Source organism: Astatotilapia calliptera, chromosome 16, assembly GCF_964374335.1.
Source record: "Astatotilapia calliptera chromosome 16, fAstCal68.1, whole genome shotgun sequence".
Classification (NCBI taxonomy): domain Eukaryota; kingdom Metazoa; phylum Chordata; class Actinopteri; order Cichliformes; family Cichlidae; genus Astatotilapia; species Astatotilapia calliptera.
The window spans coordinates 27,017,433-27,037,458 of NC_137437.1; the positions used below are offsets into that span (position 1 = coordinate 27,017,433).

At 39.9% G+C, this 20,026-nt stretch overlaps 1 protein-coding gene across 2 annotated transcripts in view; it reads right to left on the reverse strand.

Annotated features, from left to right (window-relative positions):
* asic4a (acid-sensing (proton-gated) ion channel family member 4a) overlaps positions 1 to 14,513 on the reverse strand; it is a 99,353-nt gene extending 84,840 nt beyond the window's left edge. Inside the window, exon 1 of one of the 2 annotated variants that reach the window (XR_013902371.1) lies at positions 12,330 to 14,513. Coding sequence is in view for 1 of the 2 variants with exons in the window: in XM_026145884.2 (XP_026001669.1) it covers positions 12,330 to 12,905 (576 nt within the window). In the remaining variant the exon portion in view is untranslated. The remainder of the gene's footprint in view (positions 1 to 12,329) is intronic. The other variant, XM_026145884.2, reaches the window with a different exon arrangement.
* Positions 14,514 to 20,026: the final 5,513 nt, after the last annotated feature.

Here is a 20,026-nt window from a genome sequence, read left to right on the forward strand (position 1 = left end):
CTAGTCCCACGATGGTTGCTATTCTGTTTTTCCTCTGAGCCATTAGCTTTATGTTGAGGTCAGCCTCGTACTCTGACTGTGAGGATAAGGCTACACCAAATGTCAGCTCATCCCTGTGTTGGTGTTCTCCCTGCAACGTAATCAATGCTGCCCCAGTATCATCACTACAACTGATCAGCCATGCTTTTGTTATAGCTTTGAAACCTGGTAGAAAAAAAGACTACACACGCAAAGCATTCAGGGCTTTGTACCAGAAGGCCAAGCCAAAAACACTGTGGATCTCTCTAAACACAAACCATTTCATAAAAAGTTAAGTAGTTTTTTGTAGCTATGCATAACTAACATGCGTCTGAAAAATGAAAATATTTTTGTAAACAGAAAATAAGAGGTTCACCGAGTCACCAAATGGGACACACACCCGAGTTTTCAAGCTGGTCAGGTGCTGAAGCAACATTAATATGACTTTGTAGGAACAACAGCAACATACCGACACCAGACAAACATGGTAGCACAACAGATTTTTCAGAATACACATGACTCCCAATGCTACAATAACAGCATGGTTAAGATTTATATGTGTGCTCCAGAGTAATCTTTAAAACATTGTACAATCAGCAAAGATGTCATGCTAACAGATGAGAAAAATAATATGGGCTAAAGTATTACCTGGAAATGAAACGCAGAGCTCCCAGGGATAGCCAAAAAGGTTGGTACTCGTCTTCTACATCCATAATGCTTTGCAGTATTTGTCTCATAAATAAAAGCATTTTATATGGTCTAAGTAAAATCTAGGACAGAGGGCTATTAATGGCCAAGGGACTCCTCTCCTGGGGCAGCAGTGTTAATCGGAGCAATAGGTCTCCTTCCTGCTGGATCAATGTCAGCACAAATTTCAGATTGCTTTCCTGATGCGCGCCAAGTTATCTGTGATTCAACTTTAATAGGATATTGAACGGAGCCAGCATTTAGGGAGCAGAGCCGTATTTCACTTTATTGACAATCAAATGCACACAACTTTCTCATTAGCATGCATTAAGAAAACAGAGAATTAATCTTGACAACACCATCGGATAACATGACGACAGTTACATGCTTGTTTAAGCAAACACGCCTAAGAGTGACTTGGTGATGGCGAGGTGAAAATATCGGTAAAAGCAGCTTGACAGACATTATACTGGACAAAAAGCTACTACTGTGCCAACTGAAGGAGAAGCATAAATTAAGAAAAAAGGGACGAGCACAGGCAGCGATGTTTCATTTATATTTAGAAAACACGCCATCCACAATATCATCTTCAATGTTTCAAGACCTGAGTGCATCATGGCTTCCCCCTCTGTCATTTTGGATAAAATCACGCGTTTCCGCCTGAACGCCACTTCAAAGATTTGTAGTGCATAAATCTAGTGTCTCTGTCGTGCTGGGGAAAAAAAAAAAAAGAGGTCGAGATGTTTCAACATTTACTTGACTTACAAATCACCAAAGCTACCAGACAATGTGAGTTGAATATCCATCATCGCATTCTTTAAAATTACACAGAAGCAGATGCATAAATATACAGTAACAGCTATTTAAATGCTACGTTGAAATGATACTAGAAATCCCCATTGGCGTGACTCTCCTTTTTAAACAGGCTTATTTCACTGTAATGCATTTGCTCTGACACTTGCAATCCAAAAAGCAACGCTTGGATAACAAAACGAGTGGTGGCAATTCAAACTGGCCGTGCTAAATCAGATGACATTTCACCACACCTGAAGGTCAAGTGTTTTGTCAGCAGAGGACAGACCCAGATGATAAAGCTGCCAACATCAGGTGAAAGATTTGATGTCGTCATATTACCAAAACAGGGGCGTGAAAGTATTGTGTTTAAGAAGAAATCCTGGCTGGGTGACGGCTGCTTTTTCTGCACTGAGGGAAAAAGAAGGGGATGCTCAAGGTACATACTAATGTCCAGCATGTACTACAAGTGGAGAAAATGTTTGAATGACTGTATTTTTGCCCTTTGCATTCACAATTTCTTTTACATTAAATTGGCAATGCCTTGTTTTTATATTGAAACTTGCAATTTAATTGTAATTTAAGTGTCATTACAAGTTAATGGCCGGTGTCTGAATTGATCATATTAAGGACATCCCCTTGCTTTGATTTCATACACATATATAACTGATAATAGCTATAAAAGAAGTGTTTTTAGAGAATGGTTTTAGAGAATGGTTTTTGACTACCAGCCCTCAATATTTGAAACTTTGTCCATGTTTAAAACAGGCATCAACCACTGCAACAGTAACTGTAATTTTATATTTAAATAAGGACACATAACTATCTTCACAAAATGTACCCAATGAAAATGTAAACACTGTACTGCTCTAGTTAGCTTAAAACCATAGAAATCTTGGGTGTTGTTTGATTAACATTCTGTCAGTATGCTGGTGCATGCATTATAAACAACTGGATAAAGGCAAAGAAAACAAAGTGATAAAAGCCGTATCTTTTCTGTTACAGCATACATAAACAATGTAAACAACATCGATCATGGCCTTACATATATTACGGTTGAGCAGCTAGGAACCAGCTTGAGTTCCCAAGTGTAAGTGACAGCTGAACTGTGTTGAAAATCTCAGTTAAATTTTTAAAAACATATCCTTCTTTCATCTCCTCTTAAAAGTTTTGAATAAGGACTTCCAGGAACTGTGAAAAAGCTTCTCCTGTCAGTGTGTGAAGGTAACGCCAGCTCAGCCGGCTACAGTGCAGACCTGTCAACAGTGAGTTGTCAGCAAAACCAACAGCTTTTCCATTATGATATTCAGCAAATATGGTTGTATAGTGCTATATCCGAAGGTTGTGAGCACAGAAGTTGACTGATTGGTTCATAAAAGATGAGGTTGTGAGGATCTGAACAGCAATTATGGTGTTTTAGTTGATCATATTCATCCAGAAATAAATTTGGTTTAAATGTGTTGTTTATACATAATGTGCACTGGTTCACTTCATAGAACATATTTGCAGACAGATGATTCCCACTTGGCTCTGTAGCCGACTGGACAACCAGGGTACAGATGAATTCTTCTCATCTCTGGATATTATGAATCGAGTGGCTCTGTTCTAGCTGTCTAAGCTGTGTCTACAGCAGTGCAGTTGCTCTTGAAAAGGTGATATTGGTGGAAAATTTTTAATCTTTCCCTCCAAGCTGCAGCCTATAAAACTGCATAAAGACTTAACAAAGGTCCCTCCACAGCAAATGGTCTCAAAGATGGCCACCAGGAGCTATTGGCATTAGGAAAGCATTAGCTTGAATAATTCAGCATTTTCTATCAGAGCATACTGTTCTATAGGCAGGGCGTACATTATTAAGCAATATACAATGTAAGGAACCGATATTAAACTGAGGTTAAAAAATGCATTTAGTGCTTTTGCTGGAAAGCCGGCCCCAAAGCCGTTTGACTAATCATTGCTCGTGTCTCCTGAGAGGAAACAACAAGGTATACCAAAAATCATCATACTGGAAGGGCTGCTCAGGTGGTGCACAAAACAAACTCAGATTCTGACAAAATATCACACCTGTCATAACACCTTAGCGTTTATGTACTAGACTTCTAACCTTGTTTGCATTAACTGTAGGAAACAGTAACGAGGGAAACTGAGTGTAGAATAAAAAAAGAAAGCAAAAGGATATTAATAAGCATGCTTGTTGAGAAAACATTGCATATGTGGACGCAAACTCTAAAAAGCAGCAAGGGGCACAGCCAAGTGTGTGACATTAGACATAATTCAGAATAAGGGCCAAGTGTCCAGCCAAGCGGATAGACAAGGCCCTCATGTTCAGACTGTGCCAGGGGTAAATATTCGGTATGACATTTGTGCTGCGTGCGATTTCCATCGGCTGAATTGTAGCCGACTGACATTTTTATCCAAGTAACGCTGGCCACGATTTCTCCACTTCTGTCTATTTAAAATATCAGACAGAATGGGACTGCACACATCGAGACCACCTAACAGTAGAAGTAGCAATGCAACGACAGCCTCAGAAACAGCCGCAGTTTTCATTTAGTATTCAAAGATTTCATCTAATTTACTTTTTAGTTTTCCTCCCTTGTTTCAATGAAGTTTTATTTTGGAAATACATCAGTTTTACTTCATTTTGAAGTCAGGATGGCTTCAAATAGTAAAACAGTTATTAAATTATATTAAAAAGTAGGTTTGCCATATCTATGCACAATCATTTGACAGTGAAATGGAAACTTTGAATAGTTTTTAGTAAAAACTGAATTGCATTTCTGGTTGAAATACCATCTACACTTTAGTGGTAACATTAAACCAATGCACCAGTGTGCATTATTTCATATATTCTGCTAGACATCCATGGTATACTATACAGAAAGTCACTACAGCTGTTTTCTGTCTTGTATTTCCCCTCCTAAAATCTTTTAAGACCTCATTACTGGGGGAGTGGGGATGCATTTAAAAGATATTATGTTAGTCTTTCAGTTTAAATTACAATCCACAAATGGCTGCCAGAAGGCATGCTCTTATGTTAAATACAAATTTTGGTCCATACTAAAATTATCCCACAAAAATAAATTCTTTGAAACCTTTAATTTGGTAGCTCAAGCCCATGATCTCAAGTAATATCAGTCCTATGAGACATTTTTTTCCAGTGTTTTAGGATGAGGCTTTAAAAGAACAAAGAGAAAACCAAGACACTTTTGTGTTGTTTATTTTACCACCACTGTAGCATTGCAGTTTTCATAAAACCAATGTTTTCTTTTTCAGAACTCTACGTTACTTTCTACTGATTAAAATAATGCAAGTGTATAAAACAGAATTACTTTGTAAGGTGTCTCTGTTTTTTTTTGTCTACCTGCATGTGCTATCTCTCTCAAAGTAATTAAATCTTGGGGGGATGAAGAAGCACCAACCCATTATGTGGTGGCCTAAAAGCAAGCTTGGTTAATTTTTCAGAGGAATTTCCACTAATGTATTCAGAGCCCAGGAAACATGACAAAATAAAAGGCTCACATTGGCAGCTAGGAAGACAAGTGTAGATTTAAAGTGTCTCGGCCAAAGACTTTCATAATCATACTTATCTTCACAGTGAATGCCATTCATCATTACTGCAATGTATTTTAAAAAGCCTTATTATGACACATGTGCAAAAATACTTCATTAAACTTTACTCAAGAAAATGCATACTTAAATAACTGATTAACTTTTTCCAAAATCACTGCTTAATGAGGGTTCTTTAAAAAAAAAAAAAAAAACCCAGAGGAACAGCAGCAGCAGTACTGAGGGTAGTGCTGTGGTTAAGCTGTATGGGTAAGTCTATGGGTATTTGGACAGTGACACAATGTTTGTAATTTTACCTCTGTACACTACAACAATCAATCAAGATGCAATTCAAGTGCAGACTCCCAGGTTTAATTCGAGGGTTTCAACAAAAGTATTGCATCAACTGTTTAGGAATTAGAGCTACTTTTATACACAGTCAACATTTTCAGAGTCTCTAAAGCAGGGGTGCCCAATCCCGGTCCTCGAGAGCTACCGTCCTGCAGCTTTTAGATGCATCCCTACTCCAACACAGCTGAATCAAATGGTTTGATCTCTTCAGCATGCCATCATGTTTGTCAAAGGCCTGACAACAAGCCATTCATTTGATTCAGGTGTGTGGGAACAAGGATGCATCTAAAAGCTGCAGGACGGTAGCTCTCGAGGACCGGGATTGGGCACCCCTGCTCTAAAGTAATTGGAAATTTTTGGTGAGGCCTGTACTCACATTATTTCATGACAAAATAAGTAGACAAAGAGCAGGAGTTTAAGTGTTGAACTTTTGGTAGCTGGATCTCCAGAAAGCGATGTTGATGCAAATAAAGGAAGCATTATTAGGCTGGAAAAAAAAAAAAAAAAAAACCCAAACAAACAAACCAAAACACTAGTGCCGTAAGCGTTAATCTCGTTAAAATGACGTTAACGCCATACCCGCATTAACGGGGCAAACCCCAGTTAGCGAGTTCGCACCGAACGCACGGGGCTAATCCATTAATGAGCTAACCACGCTAACACGTTGACACCGTGCATGCACTGGACAATCCATGCTAACTCGCTAATGGAAATTTGCCGCGTTAATGCAGTTATGGCGTTAACGTCATTTTAACGAGAATAACGCTGACAGCACTAACAAAAACTGAAATAAAAAAAATAAAAAACCTTGCTCAGATCAGCAGTCTGTAAATTCTTAAAGCAAGTAATGCACTAACCAGGTCTGCAAAAACCAAACCTGAAGGACCATATACTGCAACTAAAGTGAATGATCACAGAATTGTTTCCAAGGTTAAAAAAAACAAAACAAAACGTTTTACAATATCTAGTCAAGTCCAGGACACTCTTAAGGAGGTAGGTGTCAAGGTCTACATGATTTAAATACAGCAGGTTTACAACAAGGTGCAAACCTCTGGTTACGCTGAAGAACACAAAGGCCAGAATAGATGATGTCAGAAAACATCTAAAAACAGCCTGGACATTTCAGGGGAAAAATTCTTTGAGCGGGTGAAATCAGAATCAACTTCTAGCCGATTTAAAAAAAAAAAAGAAATTTATTAAAAAAGTATGGAGAAGGAAAGGCAGTGTTATGGTCTAACGCATACCTCACTGTCAAACATGGTAGAGGCTGTGTTATGGCATCGGTATGTATGGCTTCCAGTTTAATTGGGCCACTAGTGTTTATTGACTAGTGTTTTGTTTTCTTTAGGTCACGAGCAGTTGTCCAAGCATTTCACTACATATCGTACTGTGTATGACTGTGTACGTGACAAATAAAATTTGAATTTGAATTTGACTGCTGATAGAAGCAGCACACTCTCTTGTCATGTTCAGACAAATGCTATAAAACTAATCTGACAGACCCAAAGCATACCACAAAATCAACCCAAGAGCGAAAGTCTGCATTTGAATCATATCTCGAGTAACTGATTTAAAACCACTGTGGTGCTGTACTGAGGAAAAACTACACAAATTGTGGCATTTTTTCAAAAATCGATGGTGCAAACCGTGTTCATATTGCAGAAGAGCTGCAAGAGAAACTTTTTAAATTGGTAATGTGGACATACCCAACTTGAAAATATCACACCTGCTAATATGGAGAACATCTGCGATATGAAAATTGGGTAGACAGCAAAAGATTTTTGCTTAGATGCTCCATCACCTGCACAACGTGTAAACACATGGTTTATTTTTCAAGAAAAAGACTTCCATTTAATCTGGTGGAGCCTGAGGAGCAATACCCGTTTTAAGACCTGTTTGTAGGGGGGGGGGGGGGGGGGGGGGGGAGTCCTATAGCTGTATGAAAAATATGCATTTTGGCTTTCAGATATGTCTGTAAATTTTATATTGCTTTATCAAAACGCTCTTTCCTCCTCATCTCAGCTCAGCTCTAGTCGTGAGTCATCTTATATTGCTCGATAATTTCTGCGCCCTTTAGGGGAAAGGTAGACAGTGTATATTGATTGATTTGGGTTGGATATTTGCTAAAACAAACAGATATCTTGTTCCAAAGATCAGATTCTTCACTAACTCTGGCAGCATTAACAAATGCAGCTGAGACTGGGCCCAAAACACAAGCACAAGATAATTAGTCACACCAGGCTTGGAGTAGGAAGGGCAGGGAAGCAATCTGACTGAAGGATGTATTGATCCTCTAGAGAGGGAGGGGCACCCAGTCAGGAGTCATGATCAATCTTGCAAGCCAACTCTCTCAATCTGTGATGAGACCTGTGTGTGTTTGTGTGGGGAAGTATTCCATCTACACTATACACCCTTTGGTACACATGTTTGTGTGTGGGTGCCTACGTGCATGCGTGTGTTGTGTGCAGCCACATTAACACTACCAACAGCTCAGTGTTATGACTTGTCAGAAAGAGACAAATGTCTGTGTGAGTAAAAGACTCCCAGGGGTTAGAGAAAGGGGGTTTAGCTGTACCACAACATCGGAAGCCTTTATCGTCGAGTTAAAAGCCACCGCCATCCCTGAGCCGCAGATTCTCCTCATCACGCCGAGCGCTCTAAACCGAGGCACAGTTAGAGGTTTTAAAACCAGCTCAGGGAGCGATGGAAAAGGTAAATCTTCCCAAATATAAACAGTTTGCATATTGGTGTTATCCATTGGCTGGTCACAGGTGGGTTTAATCTGATTAGACAGTGGTGATGCATATCAGGAGGAGCAACAGACCAAATGCACTGTAATTCATCTTCCTCTGATACACTGGAGGAGGAAGAGGAGGAAGAGGAGGAGAAGGTGGGAAAGGAGTGCAGTGGCACTGAATTGGGTTGCAAAAGCAGCAGTCCCCCCTTTAGCCTCGAAAAAATATGCGATCAGTTTTTTGGGTTTTTTTTTCCCTCCTGCATTTTGCAAGAAGAGTAAAAGATGATAAAAAAAGACAAGAAAAGAGTTGTTTGTTTATGGGTGGTGGAGGATGTAATAACGCTCACCGCTGGCCTCTAGGGTTGAATCCGATATCAGACAGCATGTTAAGCTGCAGGGACTCCCACAGCAGTGGAACTGTAGATGGCTAATTGACAGGCTGTTGAAGACGAAGCCAGTCCAGATAGCCAGTCACTTTCACGCTCCCACACTCCTCGCTCTCCACCAGGAGGGAAGACGGCAGGCTGGGGGAGAAGAGTGTGTGTGTGTCTGTGTGTGTGTGTGTGTGTGTATGTGCTGTTACACTTTGGAGCCTCTAGGGAAGCGGATGTCACTCCTACAGTTATCTGCACATATACACAGATTTTCACACGAGCGCAAACACATACATACACACACACACACACACACACATGCACACACACGTATATATAAGTGAGAATGAAATCCTGTAACTGAGTTTTTGCGGGGCTCAAAGACAACGCCAAAGGTCGGGGATGTATTTCTTGTTGTAACATGGAATGTCACACTCATGCAAGGGCTCAGGAGACACATTTTACACATCAGGCCCAAGTAGGAGATTGTGGAGACTGTGCATGGCTTCAGCATATCAGAAAAATGTAAAAACTTGTTTTGAAAGTCGGCTCTATGTGAATCCACGCCAGCTACATATAAAACTCTAAGTCTAGGTGTATGCCAGTTCTGTAGCTTGTTACCATCGAGACTTAAATTCGCTTCCCTATTTACGCTCTCACTATAATTTTTCATTGCCTCCCATCTTTCTCTCATGACCCACACAGGAGCAGTACAGTTATTGAGATCAACTCCCAATTATGTCTCTTTTGTGCCATTTTCTACATTATATTGATTTACATTAATGCGGCTTCGGATTTTGTTCTACTATGAAGGATATGACGGGGGAAGGGGGTGAAAATCATCTGTGGCTTACACCATTACACATTCAATTATCTATAAAACACACAATGGAGGCTTCAGTCAGTGAAATGACAAATTGCAGGCGGAGAGCTCTTCAGTGTTGTCCCCGTTAACCCAGGTTTTTATAGATCACCTCGCATGCCACCCTATAGCTGTTTAGTTATCTCCATGAATATATGCAGAAGGGATCTGTCCTTGCTGAGAGCAAAATCTGATAATGCAGCAGCAAACACAGCTGAGAGTCAGAGCAAACCAATTCAGAGCTCTGTTTAAAAAAAGCCAAAGGGCTCGCTGCTCATCTGTGCGACAGCACCACACAATAGATGAACAATTATTCAGAGTTAGACTGGAAGAAAAATATTAATCTATTTATTCATGGCTTGTTGAATCAGCTTTATCTTCTGTGATTAATCCAAGTCAATAATGTAATCTTTAATTATAAAGAATGGCCTTATTACCTACGTCAAATAATCACGCCGGTCCACGATGCTGGAAAGAGGAAAACAAATTTCTCTGCTACGTGATTATGTATTTTTCTGCCATGAATTAGAGAAGCCAGACCTTTTTTTTTCCTGGCCTTGAGACTCATATTTATTTGACTCTTTCATCAGTGAATGCACAGAGGGCAAGTCATGATTTCTGAAATAAACAAACTTAAAAAAAGAGAGAAAAATATTGATATATTTTTGAGATTTTAGTGTTTTTGCAGAAACCGTTTCAGTCATGGCTATTTAGATTTGGGATTTTATAGTAATTCAAATAAAAAAACTAAAAGATATAATAAAGATTCTGAGAGAAAAATAAAAGGAAAACTGGAAACCGGAGGTCTATTACACAGAACACGGTCTGGTTACAGAAAAGCTCAAATGTCAGAAAATGTCACAATTATTTTTCATCATACAATTTTCCCAAGAGTCCCACATCCATGAAGCTTTTATCAAAATATAACATCTGGAGCTCCCAGAATGATCAATCAAAAGAAAATACATTTCGATCCTGAAGCAGGGCCCTATACGAGGAAGAATAATGACCAGTTTGTGCAGGACTCTAGTTTTTTTGAACATGCTTGCATGTGATTAATAGCACATCACCTGTAATAATGGCCTTCTTGCTGCATGCAATTTCTAGTTAGAAATATACACGTGCACAAATAAAAACAGAGGCACGCATGCATGTAAATGAGCTTCACTGGCATTGTCCTGTTTTGCGTTCTGCCCACCAGTCTGATCCCACAACTCCCAGTCCTTCCTCTCTTTGCACTCCCAGTGCAGATTCCCACCAGGACTCAGAGTAAGTGATTTTTCATGCGTGGCGGCAGCAAGTAGTCTGTAACAAATCTAACTGACAGCCCCTGAAAATGCAGATCACATAGTTGACAGAGAGGAAACAGCAGCTTAGGGAACTTCCAACAGGATCCTAATCTGTGATGAAGTCACCCAGTGTCCAAAGAGAGCTACAGGACGTTTCATCGACATGGAACAGACATTTCCTGGATGTCAGAATTGTCTGCTAATTAATGTACTCGGAGAGGAGTGAGTGTCAAAGTGTCAGAGGATATTGCCGTCAAACCTGCCAGAAGCACGTTACAAACTTTTAGAGTCGCGATGCTGCATCAGACTGAATACTGCAAAACTTTTTGGGTACCCTGAGGAGCACAACATTTTCTTTTGCTCGACAGAACAACTGAGAACATTTTCTGGAGGGGAATCCACGCTCATGTCACAGGTAATTTTATGTGTATATGTAAAAGGCTGCCTTGCCAACAAAATAAAGAAAAAATAAATACCGTGCTAGAGTGTCGGAAAAATCAAATGAGAAGCAGAGAGACGTCATTATTTCTTCAGCGTAATTTGGCACATCAGACATAATGTAGTGCCATCTCTGTGATAAGACAGAATCTTCAGGTCTCAGAAAGGTGAGCATATCAATGTTCAACATACCCTATTAAGACTTGACATCCCCACTTTATCATCACTAAAGCAATTGCATATTCCTATTCCTGCAGGAGAGATGGGGAAATCCATCTCCTGCAAGGACAGTGCCTTTAATAAATAGTGCACAGAACACAGGCACAAACTCTCCCTCTTTCACCTGATCCTCTCTCTCTTTCCATCTCTCTCTCTCTCTCACACACACACACACAGACACACACACACTTTCCCTCTCATGGAAATTGTTTCATTCCTTTTAGTCAATCTGGCTAATGCAAAAATCATGTATGTCAGTCTTTAAATATTTAATCTTAACAGCAGCGAGATTGAAATACAACGTTGAAGAAGCATTACTCCTTCCTTCCCTCCTGAAAGGTACAAGAGCCCAGCGAGAGGGAGAGCGAGAGAGAGGCAGGCAGCTGCTCTGCAATGTCAGGAAGAGAGAGTGGAAGCGACAGGGAGAGATGGAAAAGAGAGGAAGAAGAGACTCGGCTATTTTTGATGGCAATTTTGTTGCCATGCACTCTCAGCTAGTAGGGTTGGAGGCAGCACTAAAGCGCAGTTTGCCTTGGAAAAGTACACAACCACATACAACAGCTCTCTGTTTTTCTTCTTTGGGAGCAGCCTTTGTTCTTTGACATAATAGATTCTAGTGGAGGCACGGCTGAAGAGAAACACTGTTGCTGCTTAGAACTTAGTGAGAAGAGATACAGCTCGATGACTGAACAAAAGACATGAATCTTGCATGCAGAACTGTACCGTGGGAACCACATGGCCCCAAGAGATGAATAGAAACACAAAGAGAATTTAAACCGCTCGTCTTAACGAGATCCTACCGCTTTCATCCTTACAGGTAGTTTTGTGTGAACAAGGATATTGTTCACTTACACACTTGTGGCCCCTTTAATGTTTCAAATACTTGTTTAACAAGGTTGCTTTTGCAGGAACAACAACAATAAAAGCTTTTTTCTGAAGCCAATAAATCACAACTGAGTGGTGTCACTTTGTAAGAGCGAGCAAAACACAAAACTTTGGGAAACTTTTACACTCACCACAGTGAAGTCCTCGGCTGAGCAGTTCTGTCCACTAAAATTACAGCTCATGAGCATCTCTTCTAACTGATGTCCTGTCCTGTTGAAAATGTCCTGCATGTCAGGAGCAGGATACATTAAATCAGTGGGTTTGTGCCCGTCCCTGTTTTTGGGGGGCAGACCTGTCAAGTTAGCCAGGTGGTAGATGTCAGCATCGGTGAGCGCTGAGAAGCGAAAGCGGTTTATGTTGCAGATGGTCACAGCGGGGAAAACCATCTCGGGGGTCGCCTCTTCATTCAGAGCTGTGACGTGAGGGTGCTCCAGGTAAGAGATGGCACACTTAGCTGCTTGGTACAGAAAGAGTGCCAGTGAAGTCAAAAAGGCAAGAGCCCAGAGAGTCTGCCGGATGCCCAGCCGACCAGAGACAAAGATATGGTTAATCCCATGAAGGGAGCAGGAGTTAGCAAACCCGGCCAGGTCCTTGGCCGGAGGTGTGCAGCTCTCCTCGATCAGGCTCTCCTTGTCCCCATCCTGCTTGCTTTTCTGCTTCTCATCCTCCTCTGCAAATTTGATTTTGCAAACAAATTCGATAGGCATGGGGGCAGCCAGGTCTGCGTTTTGGTTTTGTTTTTGATGACAGCTATAAGCCCTGGATCACTTCTCTCCCACTTCCTCGCCTTTTGTCGTCTGTGCAGGAAACAACTCCAAAAAGAAAAAGACGGGAGAGAGTTTGTTGCTGCTGCTGTCGCTGCTGCCTGTGCTGTGACTGATAGTGCTGCTGCTGCTTCTGCTGCCACGGCTCCTAGTGACTACAGCGCTGCTGCTGCTGTGCTGCTACTGCTCTGAACGCTTGTCTCACTACTTGATCAGCTCACACAGTCTCGCTTATCAGCAGTAATACAGCTGTCAAAAAAATAAATAAATAAAAAAAAAAAAAATACCCTTGCACACAGCCTCAGACCCACAGATGAAAATGCAGCATTTTGAGTCGGGCTAAAATAAGAACAGGGCACTTAATAATTCACGAGAAGGTAACATTGTCATTATTTCCTCCTCACTGGCGCGAGTCGCAACTTCCCCCGGTCATCCCCATGCTTCCCCGCTGACAGACCACCTCCTGCTTAATCCACTTGTTTGGATGGTGCTTTCACTTCTCAACCTGAATAAAGTTGGTGTCAGAGGTTCTCCTGGCAAACATCTGGTGTTTGATGTGAATTGCAGAGGGTCACGGCATTTTCATGCCACACTGAATAAGGTCTCTAGAGAATGCCTAATTGAAACAATAATGAGCGGTGCAAGCAGTGGAATTGAGCACGAGCTAACCCCTGGCAATCAATCTTGTCTTTGCAACAAAAAAGTAAAAGACTATCGATCGAGCGAATGTGTCTGTCAGAGATTAAGCGAGGCAGTACAACGGTGTTTCCTTATCAGGAACTAATAGTAGCATCACAAGACTCCAGCACGAATTTGAATTAGTGAATGCATCCTGATCTGGACCCCGATGCTGCTAAAGACGTTGAAATCGAGTATCGATCTGCCTCCGTCCCTACCCTTTACAGTGCGTGTCTCAGTGCTGTTAATGGCCCTTTTCCAAGTTGCCAAACAAAATTATGCAAATGGAAGGCAGAAAAGTGAGAGCCCTAATGCATGTTATTCCCCTTTAAATGGAATTAGTCATGCGGGTCACATCACAAGGGGCTGGGACCTCTAGAGAAAAGGCATATTTAAAAGTGAATTCAACCGCTCTAAACACACGTGCCAAGTCAAGTCTGAAAGAGCACCAGAGACCAAAAGGAGCAAATAAGGGGACTTAAAAAAAAAAAAGAAAAGAAAAATGCCCTGCATTTTCTTAATCAGCTTAAAGAGGTCTTGTGATTTACATAAAATGTGAAAACCAACAGAAGAATCATTTTTGACATAAGATTCTAGAAATAATCAAAATAAAACTGTAATCTGTTTGGCTGGTTATAAAAACAATGTTCCTCTTTAGACACTGAAAAAAAAAGAAGAATTTCCCAATTTTGCCATTTTCTCTCTTTATGTCTTGTTTTGTCATTTCAGATCTTTAGACATTTGTTTTTATTGTTGTGTTTTTCGGCTAGATAAACAGATATATGTAGAATATTGCTTTTACTTGATACAAGTTAAGCATCCACGGTTTAGCTATGCCTCTGGCAGGCACAGAGCCCTTCTAACCACAGAGTGTTTTATGTAGTCACTCCCAGAGGATGCTGGGGTTATTTACTGTCTCACAGAGGGAATGAAGGCTCACAGTCCACGCCATGACTAAATACCAAATGTGAATAAAAAACATGCAGACACATCTGGCACATGAAAACTATTCATGGAGTAGATGGCATTACATTTGTCATGATGTTTGTCAGAGTCAATTACACTCCAAACCCCAGGCCTGCTTTGTGTCTGATGCCCTAAAAATGAGATACAATGGATTAAATGTCACTGACCTTCAAGTTATTTTTGACACTATGAATAATGTCTCATTTTGCAACAACATCAGCAGGGGCTTTTTGTAGGGCATCACGGTCAAGTCATACACAAAGTGCTTTTTCTCTTTTTCAAATACAAGGTACAGTTGAGACAGAAAATGCTTCAAAATGGCTGTTGAAAATCGCTCTTTTTGGTCTGTTTATTGAGAAATGAAAGCAGTTTGCAGAGCTGTAAGATGTGGATACATGATGCCTTCCCTTAGAGAAAAGGCTGACAGCTTTATCATTTTGTCCAAAAAGCTCCATCTATTGGATGTCTCTGTACTCAGTGTTTGCTTTGATGTCAACTGAGTAACAGAGTGAGAAATGTCCAAATCATCAACTACAGTTTTAAGAAGATGGTTTTGGGCAGTCATTCCAATGATAACCAAAGAAAAAAAAACAATTAACTGATTGTATTTGCATATGAAAACTACAAATGTTTAAAGAAACAACATCTGGCATTACACTGAAAACTTTTGCACTTAAAAAATATGTTTTTATATTTGCTTTAGACTCTCTATTCCAGGTACCGTGGTAGGTGGCCAGCTAAGGATCCAAATCAGGAATACAACGAATTAGGTGTTGGAGAGCATTTACCGCAACAATCAGTGATGGACTCAAAAACGACTGCATTGTTTGTAATACCGTTTTGATGATTGTGAAAATTGCGTATCGGAGTTGTTCTTTGCAATTTCCTGTTGTGCGGTTCACTTTTGCAAATGAACAGAACAAATCCACAGATGAAATGACAAAGTTTTCTTATTCCTGACTCACTTGTGTGCTCCCTAAATGGCTACACCCTTTTCTTGTTTATACTCACCCTGTGTATCTCAGGTCCACTCAGGAAAAACCATGGCTTCCATTCTTTGTGTATTATGTATATCAACATGAAGTAAAATGGGCTGAGTTTTATATAAAGACAAGCAGAGAACAGAGCATAGGGAGCTTCGTGGAATGGGTTTCCATGCCACTATAAAGCATGCCACTACTGGACTCCAGAGCAATGGAAATGTGTTACCTGGAGTGACAAAAAAACGTTTCTCCATCTGCCAAACTGATGGACAAGTTTGGGTGCCTGGAGAGGGGTACTTGTCTTCTCTGTACTTGGCACTGTGCCAAGTGTAAAGTTTGGTGTAGGTGGGATTATGGTGTGAGGCTATTTTTCAGTGAAGTTCCAGTGAAAGAAACTCTTAATGCTTCATCATACCAAGACATTTCGGGCAATTTCATACTCCCAACTTCGGGTAGCAGTTTGGGGATGGCCCCTTCCACTTCTACCGAGACTGCGCACCAGTGCACAAAGCAAGGTCCATAAAGACATGGACAAGCACGTTTGGTGTGGAAGAACTTGACTGGCCTGCACAGAGTCCTGACCTCAACCCAAACTGATACAATATGTGGGATAAGTTAGAACCACGACTGCAAGTCAGGCCTTCTCACCTATCATCAGTGTCTGACCATTCTGAAGGAATGGTTAAAAATTCCCATCAACATTCTCCTAAACCTCATGGAAAGTCTTCTTGGTGTGGATCATCAAAGTGCTTACTATTAACTGACACTGACGAGTGATGGACGAATGTCTTTAGAACCGTTTAGAGCATTTCACTCGACGTTAAAGTATATCACTGGCAAACTTTACATAAATGATGAAAGCATTTATTCTGCAGAAAAATGATTCTGACTAATGAGGGGGGGGGGGGGGGGGGGGGAATGGTCAATTTTGTAAATCCTGGTCATACAGGATAATTATCTGTGGTATGCTCATTGACAAACCAATGCACAAGTGGTTTCACATTCACACTGAACTCTTCTCATCACATTTTTTTTCTAACCAAGATGGAAACAGTGATATCACGGTAGCTATGCTTACTTTTATACTGTCTATGCTACTTGGCTTGAAAAGCTCAAGCCAGTGTAAACGGGACATGGTCATGGTCAGAGTCAAACAGAATTAATCTTGCTTCCAGGGAGAACAGCCAACACTTCCTACTAGATGGCAGTAATTTAATAGATGGATGCAAACAAGCTAAACGGTTTATGACAAAATACTGTTTGAGATGCACGACAAAATACTGCTTTGCTTTAGGTTTTAATTAATGTCTGGTTGTAGATTTCACCAGACAAGTAGCACTTTGCTTACACTACAAACGTGTAGATACACTGTAGGAGCTGTAAAGTTTGGTTGAGAAACCAAACATTTACCTATGGAAAATTCTCCTTGACACATCCGCAAAGCCTAAACCAGCGCCAAATGTGAAGCCATGGTCGTTGTAAAGTTTTTTTTTTACCATTCAAGATCGATTATTGCTAAATTGTGGTTTGAACCTCAACTTTCACCGCCTTAAAGCTAAACTACAGGCAATCTACAAGCTCAAAATTTACACTGGATAAGACTTAAAGACTTGGTTAAACTAAACCAAACAGTACCCACCTGTGTGAGCTGATGGTCTTGTATTCCCAGAAAGCTGTGGGGGAAAAGCAGAAAATTAAAAGTTTAGTCAATGATGGACTGAAAAGAATTTTTAAATTTAAAGTATCCAAATATGAGGATGCATAAAATGCACACGGTGTGTAAATTAAGGGAGAAACTAAAGGAAAAGTGAAGACATTTGCATTATTTTGATCTAGACTGCTGAATGTGAAACCTGCGGGACTGTTCAGTTCTTTTCAAGTTAAAAAGACACAGCGTTCACCCTGCGAGTGACCGCACTAATGTACTGTAATTTTTCCTCACTAGCTTTCCCAGGAGGTTGCAGTGTTCATTAAACTTTAAAGAGATATTTCAAATCAGATGTATCTATCTCCTTGAGAGCATGAATGTTTTCAGCAAATTTCACTCAGTTCATTCATTTGGGAAAGTTGAGACTCACAAATCACTGTTTGATCGTAACTATGGTGAAGAGGATCTGCTGAAGTTCAAACCAAGTATCAGAAAGGTAAGAAAAGTTGCTTTGAATATGGCATTGTTGGTGGTGTAAGACAAACAAGATTTTAAATGGGTATAAATAGATGGGGCATTCTTCTTCTTTTCTCATTCTTTTAATAATAATTTTAAAAATAAAAATTTGAGTTTATTTAAATACCACTTATAAAAAAAAAAAACCAGCATGTTTCTCAAAAATACATGAACAATAGGCTTAGAAGAGGTAAAGTATAAAAAGGTGGATATCAATTAAAATAGGCCATGCAAGACTCAAGTGCAACATCTAAAATTATAAAGAAGCTACAAATGCCTGCATAATGAAGAGTAAATTGAAATTGACCTAAAATTTAAAAGTCAAAAAAACAAAATTGACATAAGCTAAGAATCTAAACGATATAGGGTCTATATTAAAATTTATAAGAAAGTCCTATCAGTCTTTAACATCGATTTACAAGATGACAGTGAGTGTGAGCTGGAATTAAGGTGGACTATTCCACAACCAAGAAGTCCTAACAGGAAATATTCAATCACCTTTTGTTTTAAGGTGTGCAATGGGAACAGTTAACACGTTTCTGAGGATCGCAGGCTGCACAATAATAATGGACTTCAGTTCCAATATGGATGCCAGAGCCAGACTGTGAATGGCTTTAAAAGTAATGAATAAAATCTTAAAATCAATTTCAAAAGTAATGGACAGCCAGCGTGGAGTCAATGAAACTGATCTAATATGTTCACTTTTTTAAGAAGTCTATTTATCGATTTATGTCCCCTATAGCTGGGATAGGCTGCAGCCCCCCCACGATCCTGCTAAGGATAGGTAGAAGAGGATGGATGGGATGGGATTATTGATACCTGTTACAAGGAGGGCCAGGTGATAAAAATAGCGCACATCCATTTCTTAATATTTTAATGGGAGCTAGTGCTGCGTGTCATCAGCATACAAGTGGAAGAAAATGTTATTTCTCAAGATCGACCTAATAAACCTATTTTGTCATTTTTCAACCATGTGACATTTTTTACTTCGCCCAAAATGGTTGAGTAAGGTCACGTGAAGCGCACATGGTAAAATATAGGCGGACCTTACTCTTTCTGTCTGTGTTCACATTGCAGTATTTTATACCTTGTGCTACTGGGATACATGAATTTCTCCATAAAGCAAATTTTCTCTTCTTTACAAAAACAACTGTAGTTTGTCTCTAGCATGTGGTAACAATTTCAAGAGCACTTATAAAATGTTTCGTCTTAAAGGGTTTAAGAACAAAACATTAGATTTTCCATTAAACTGACAGACAGTTAATGCAAAGTGTATTTTTTTACTCTTGATTACCTTTGTTAAAAGCACTGTTTGCTAAAAAGACTTACATTCACTCGATCGCCTAATAATACAGTCGTTTCTTTAAATGTCGATGCATCATGGATATTGTGAATCGCCTGTATTTACTTTTCATCAGGAAATGAAGACAAAGCACAGGTGCCGATTGTTATTATAGATCTATTCTGCTTATGCCTATGGCACAAGTATTTTTTCTCTCACTAAAACTGAATGAAATAAAAATCATTTTATGCACTGCAATGTGGAGCCAAAAGATATGCCTGTGCACTTTTTTGACATGTAATGTATTTTCTATTCAGATGAAGAGCACAAACAGCCTAGCTCTTAGACTTGCATGTGTGTGATTTGTATTTGATATATTAATGTGTTGATAACAAATAATGAAGACCCAGTGCAGCAGAGGCTGCTCCTACCTCAGCACCAAAACGGACAGGTATCTGTGGTCAACAGCAAAACCCTGCTCTGTGGAGCCAGCAGGGGAAATGTCATATTTGCATAAATGCCACAAAATATTGTATTTCTTCTTTTTTTATATCATTCATATTTGAAGATGTAGAATTGTAGAGGCCGCAGACAGCGGGTTGATATTTGTTCTGTTTTTCCTTGAGCAAACATCAGAGATCTCTGCTCAATGAGGGGGAAATTTAGATTGAACTGTTACAATCTAGGGAGGAAATACACTGAAGGGTACTTGAGTTAAGTTACTGAAGTCTGTCTCCACGAAGCTTCTCATTGTGATTTTTTTTTTACTGCATTCCCACCTGACATCTGATTTTAACCTGGACTCACCTTTTTTAAAGCCTCTGTTTTAAGGATATTCTGTATTATGCGCAACTTCTTTCATCTCTAGAACTGATGTAACATTTTCATTAAAAATCAATGTCATAGTTTTTGTAGTTTTACCTCTTCAGTCTATTTTGTGGGTAGAGCTTTATACACTGAACTCTATTCAGTATAATTATGTTGTGATGGA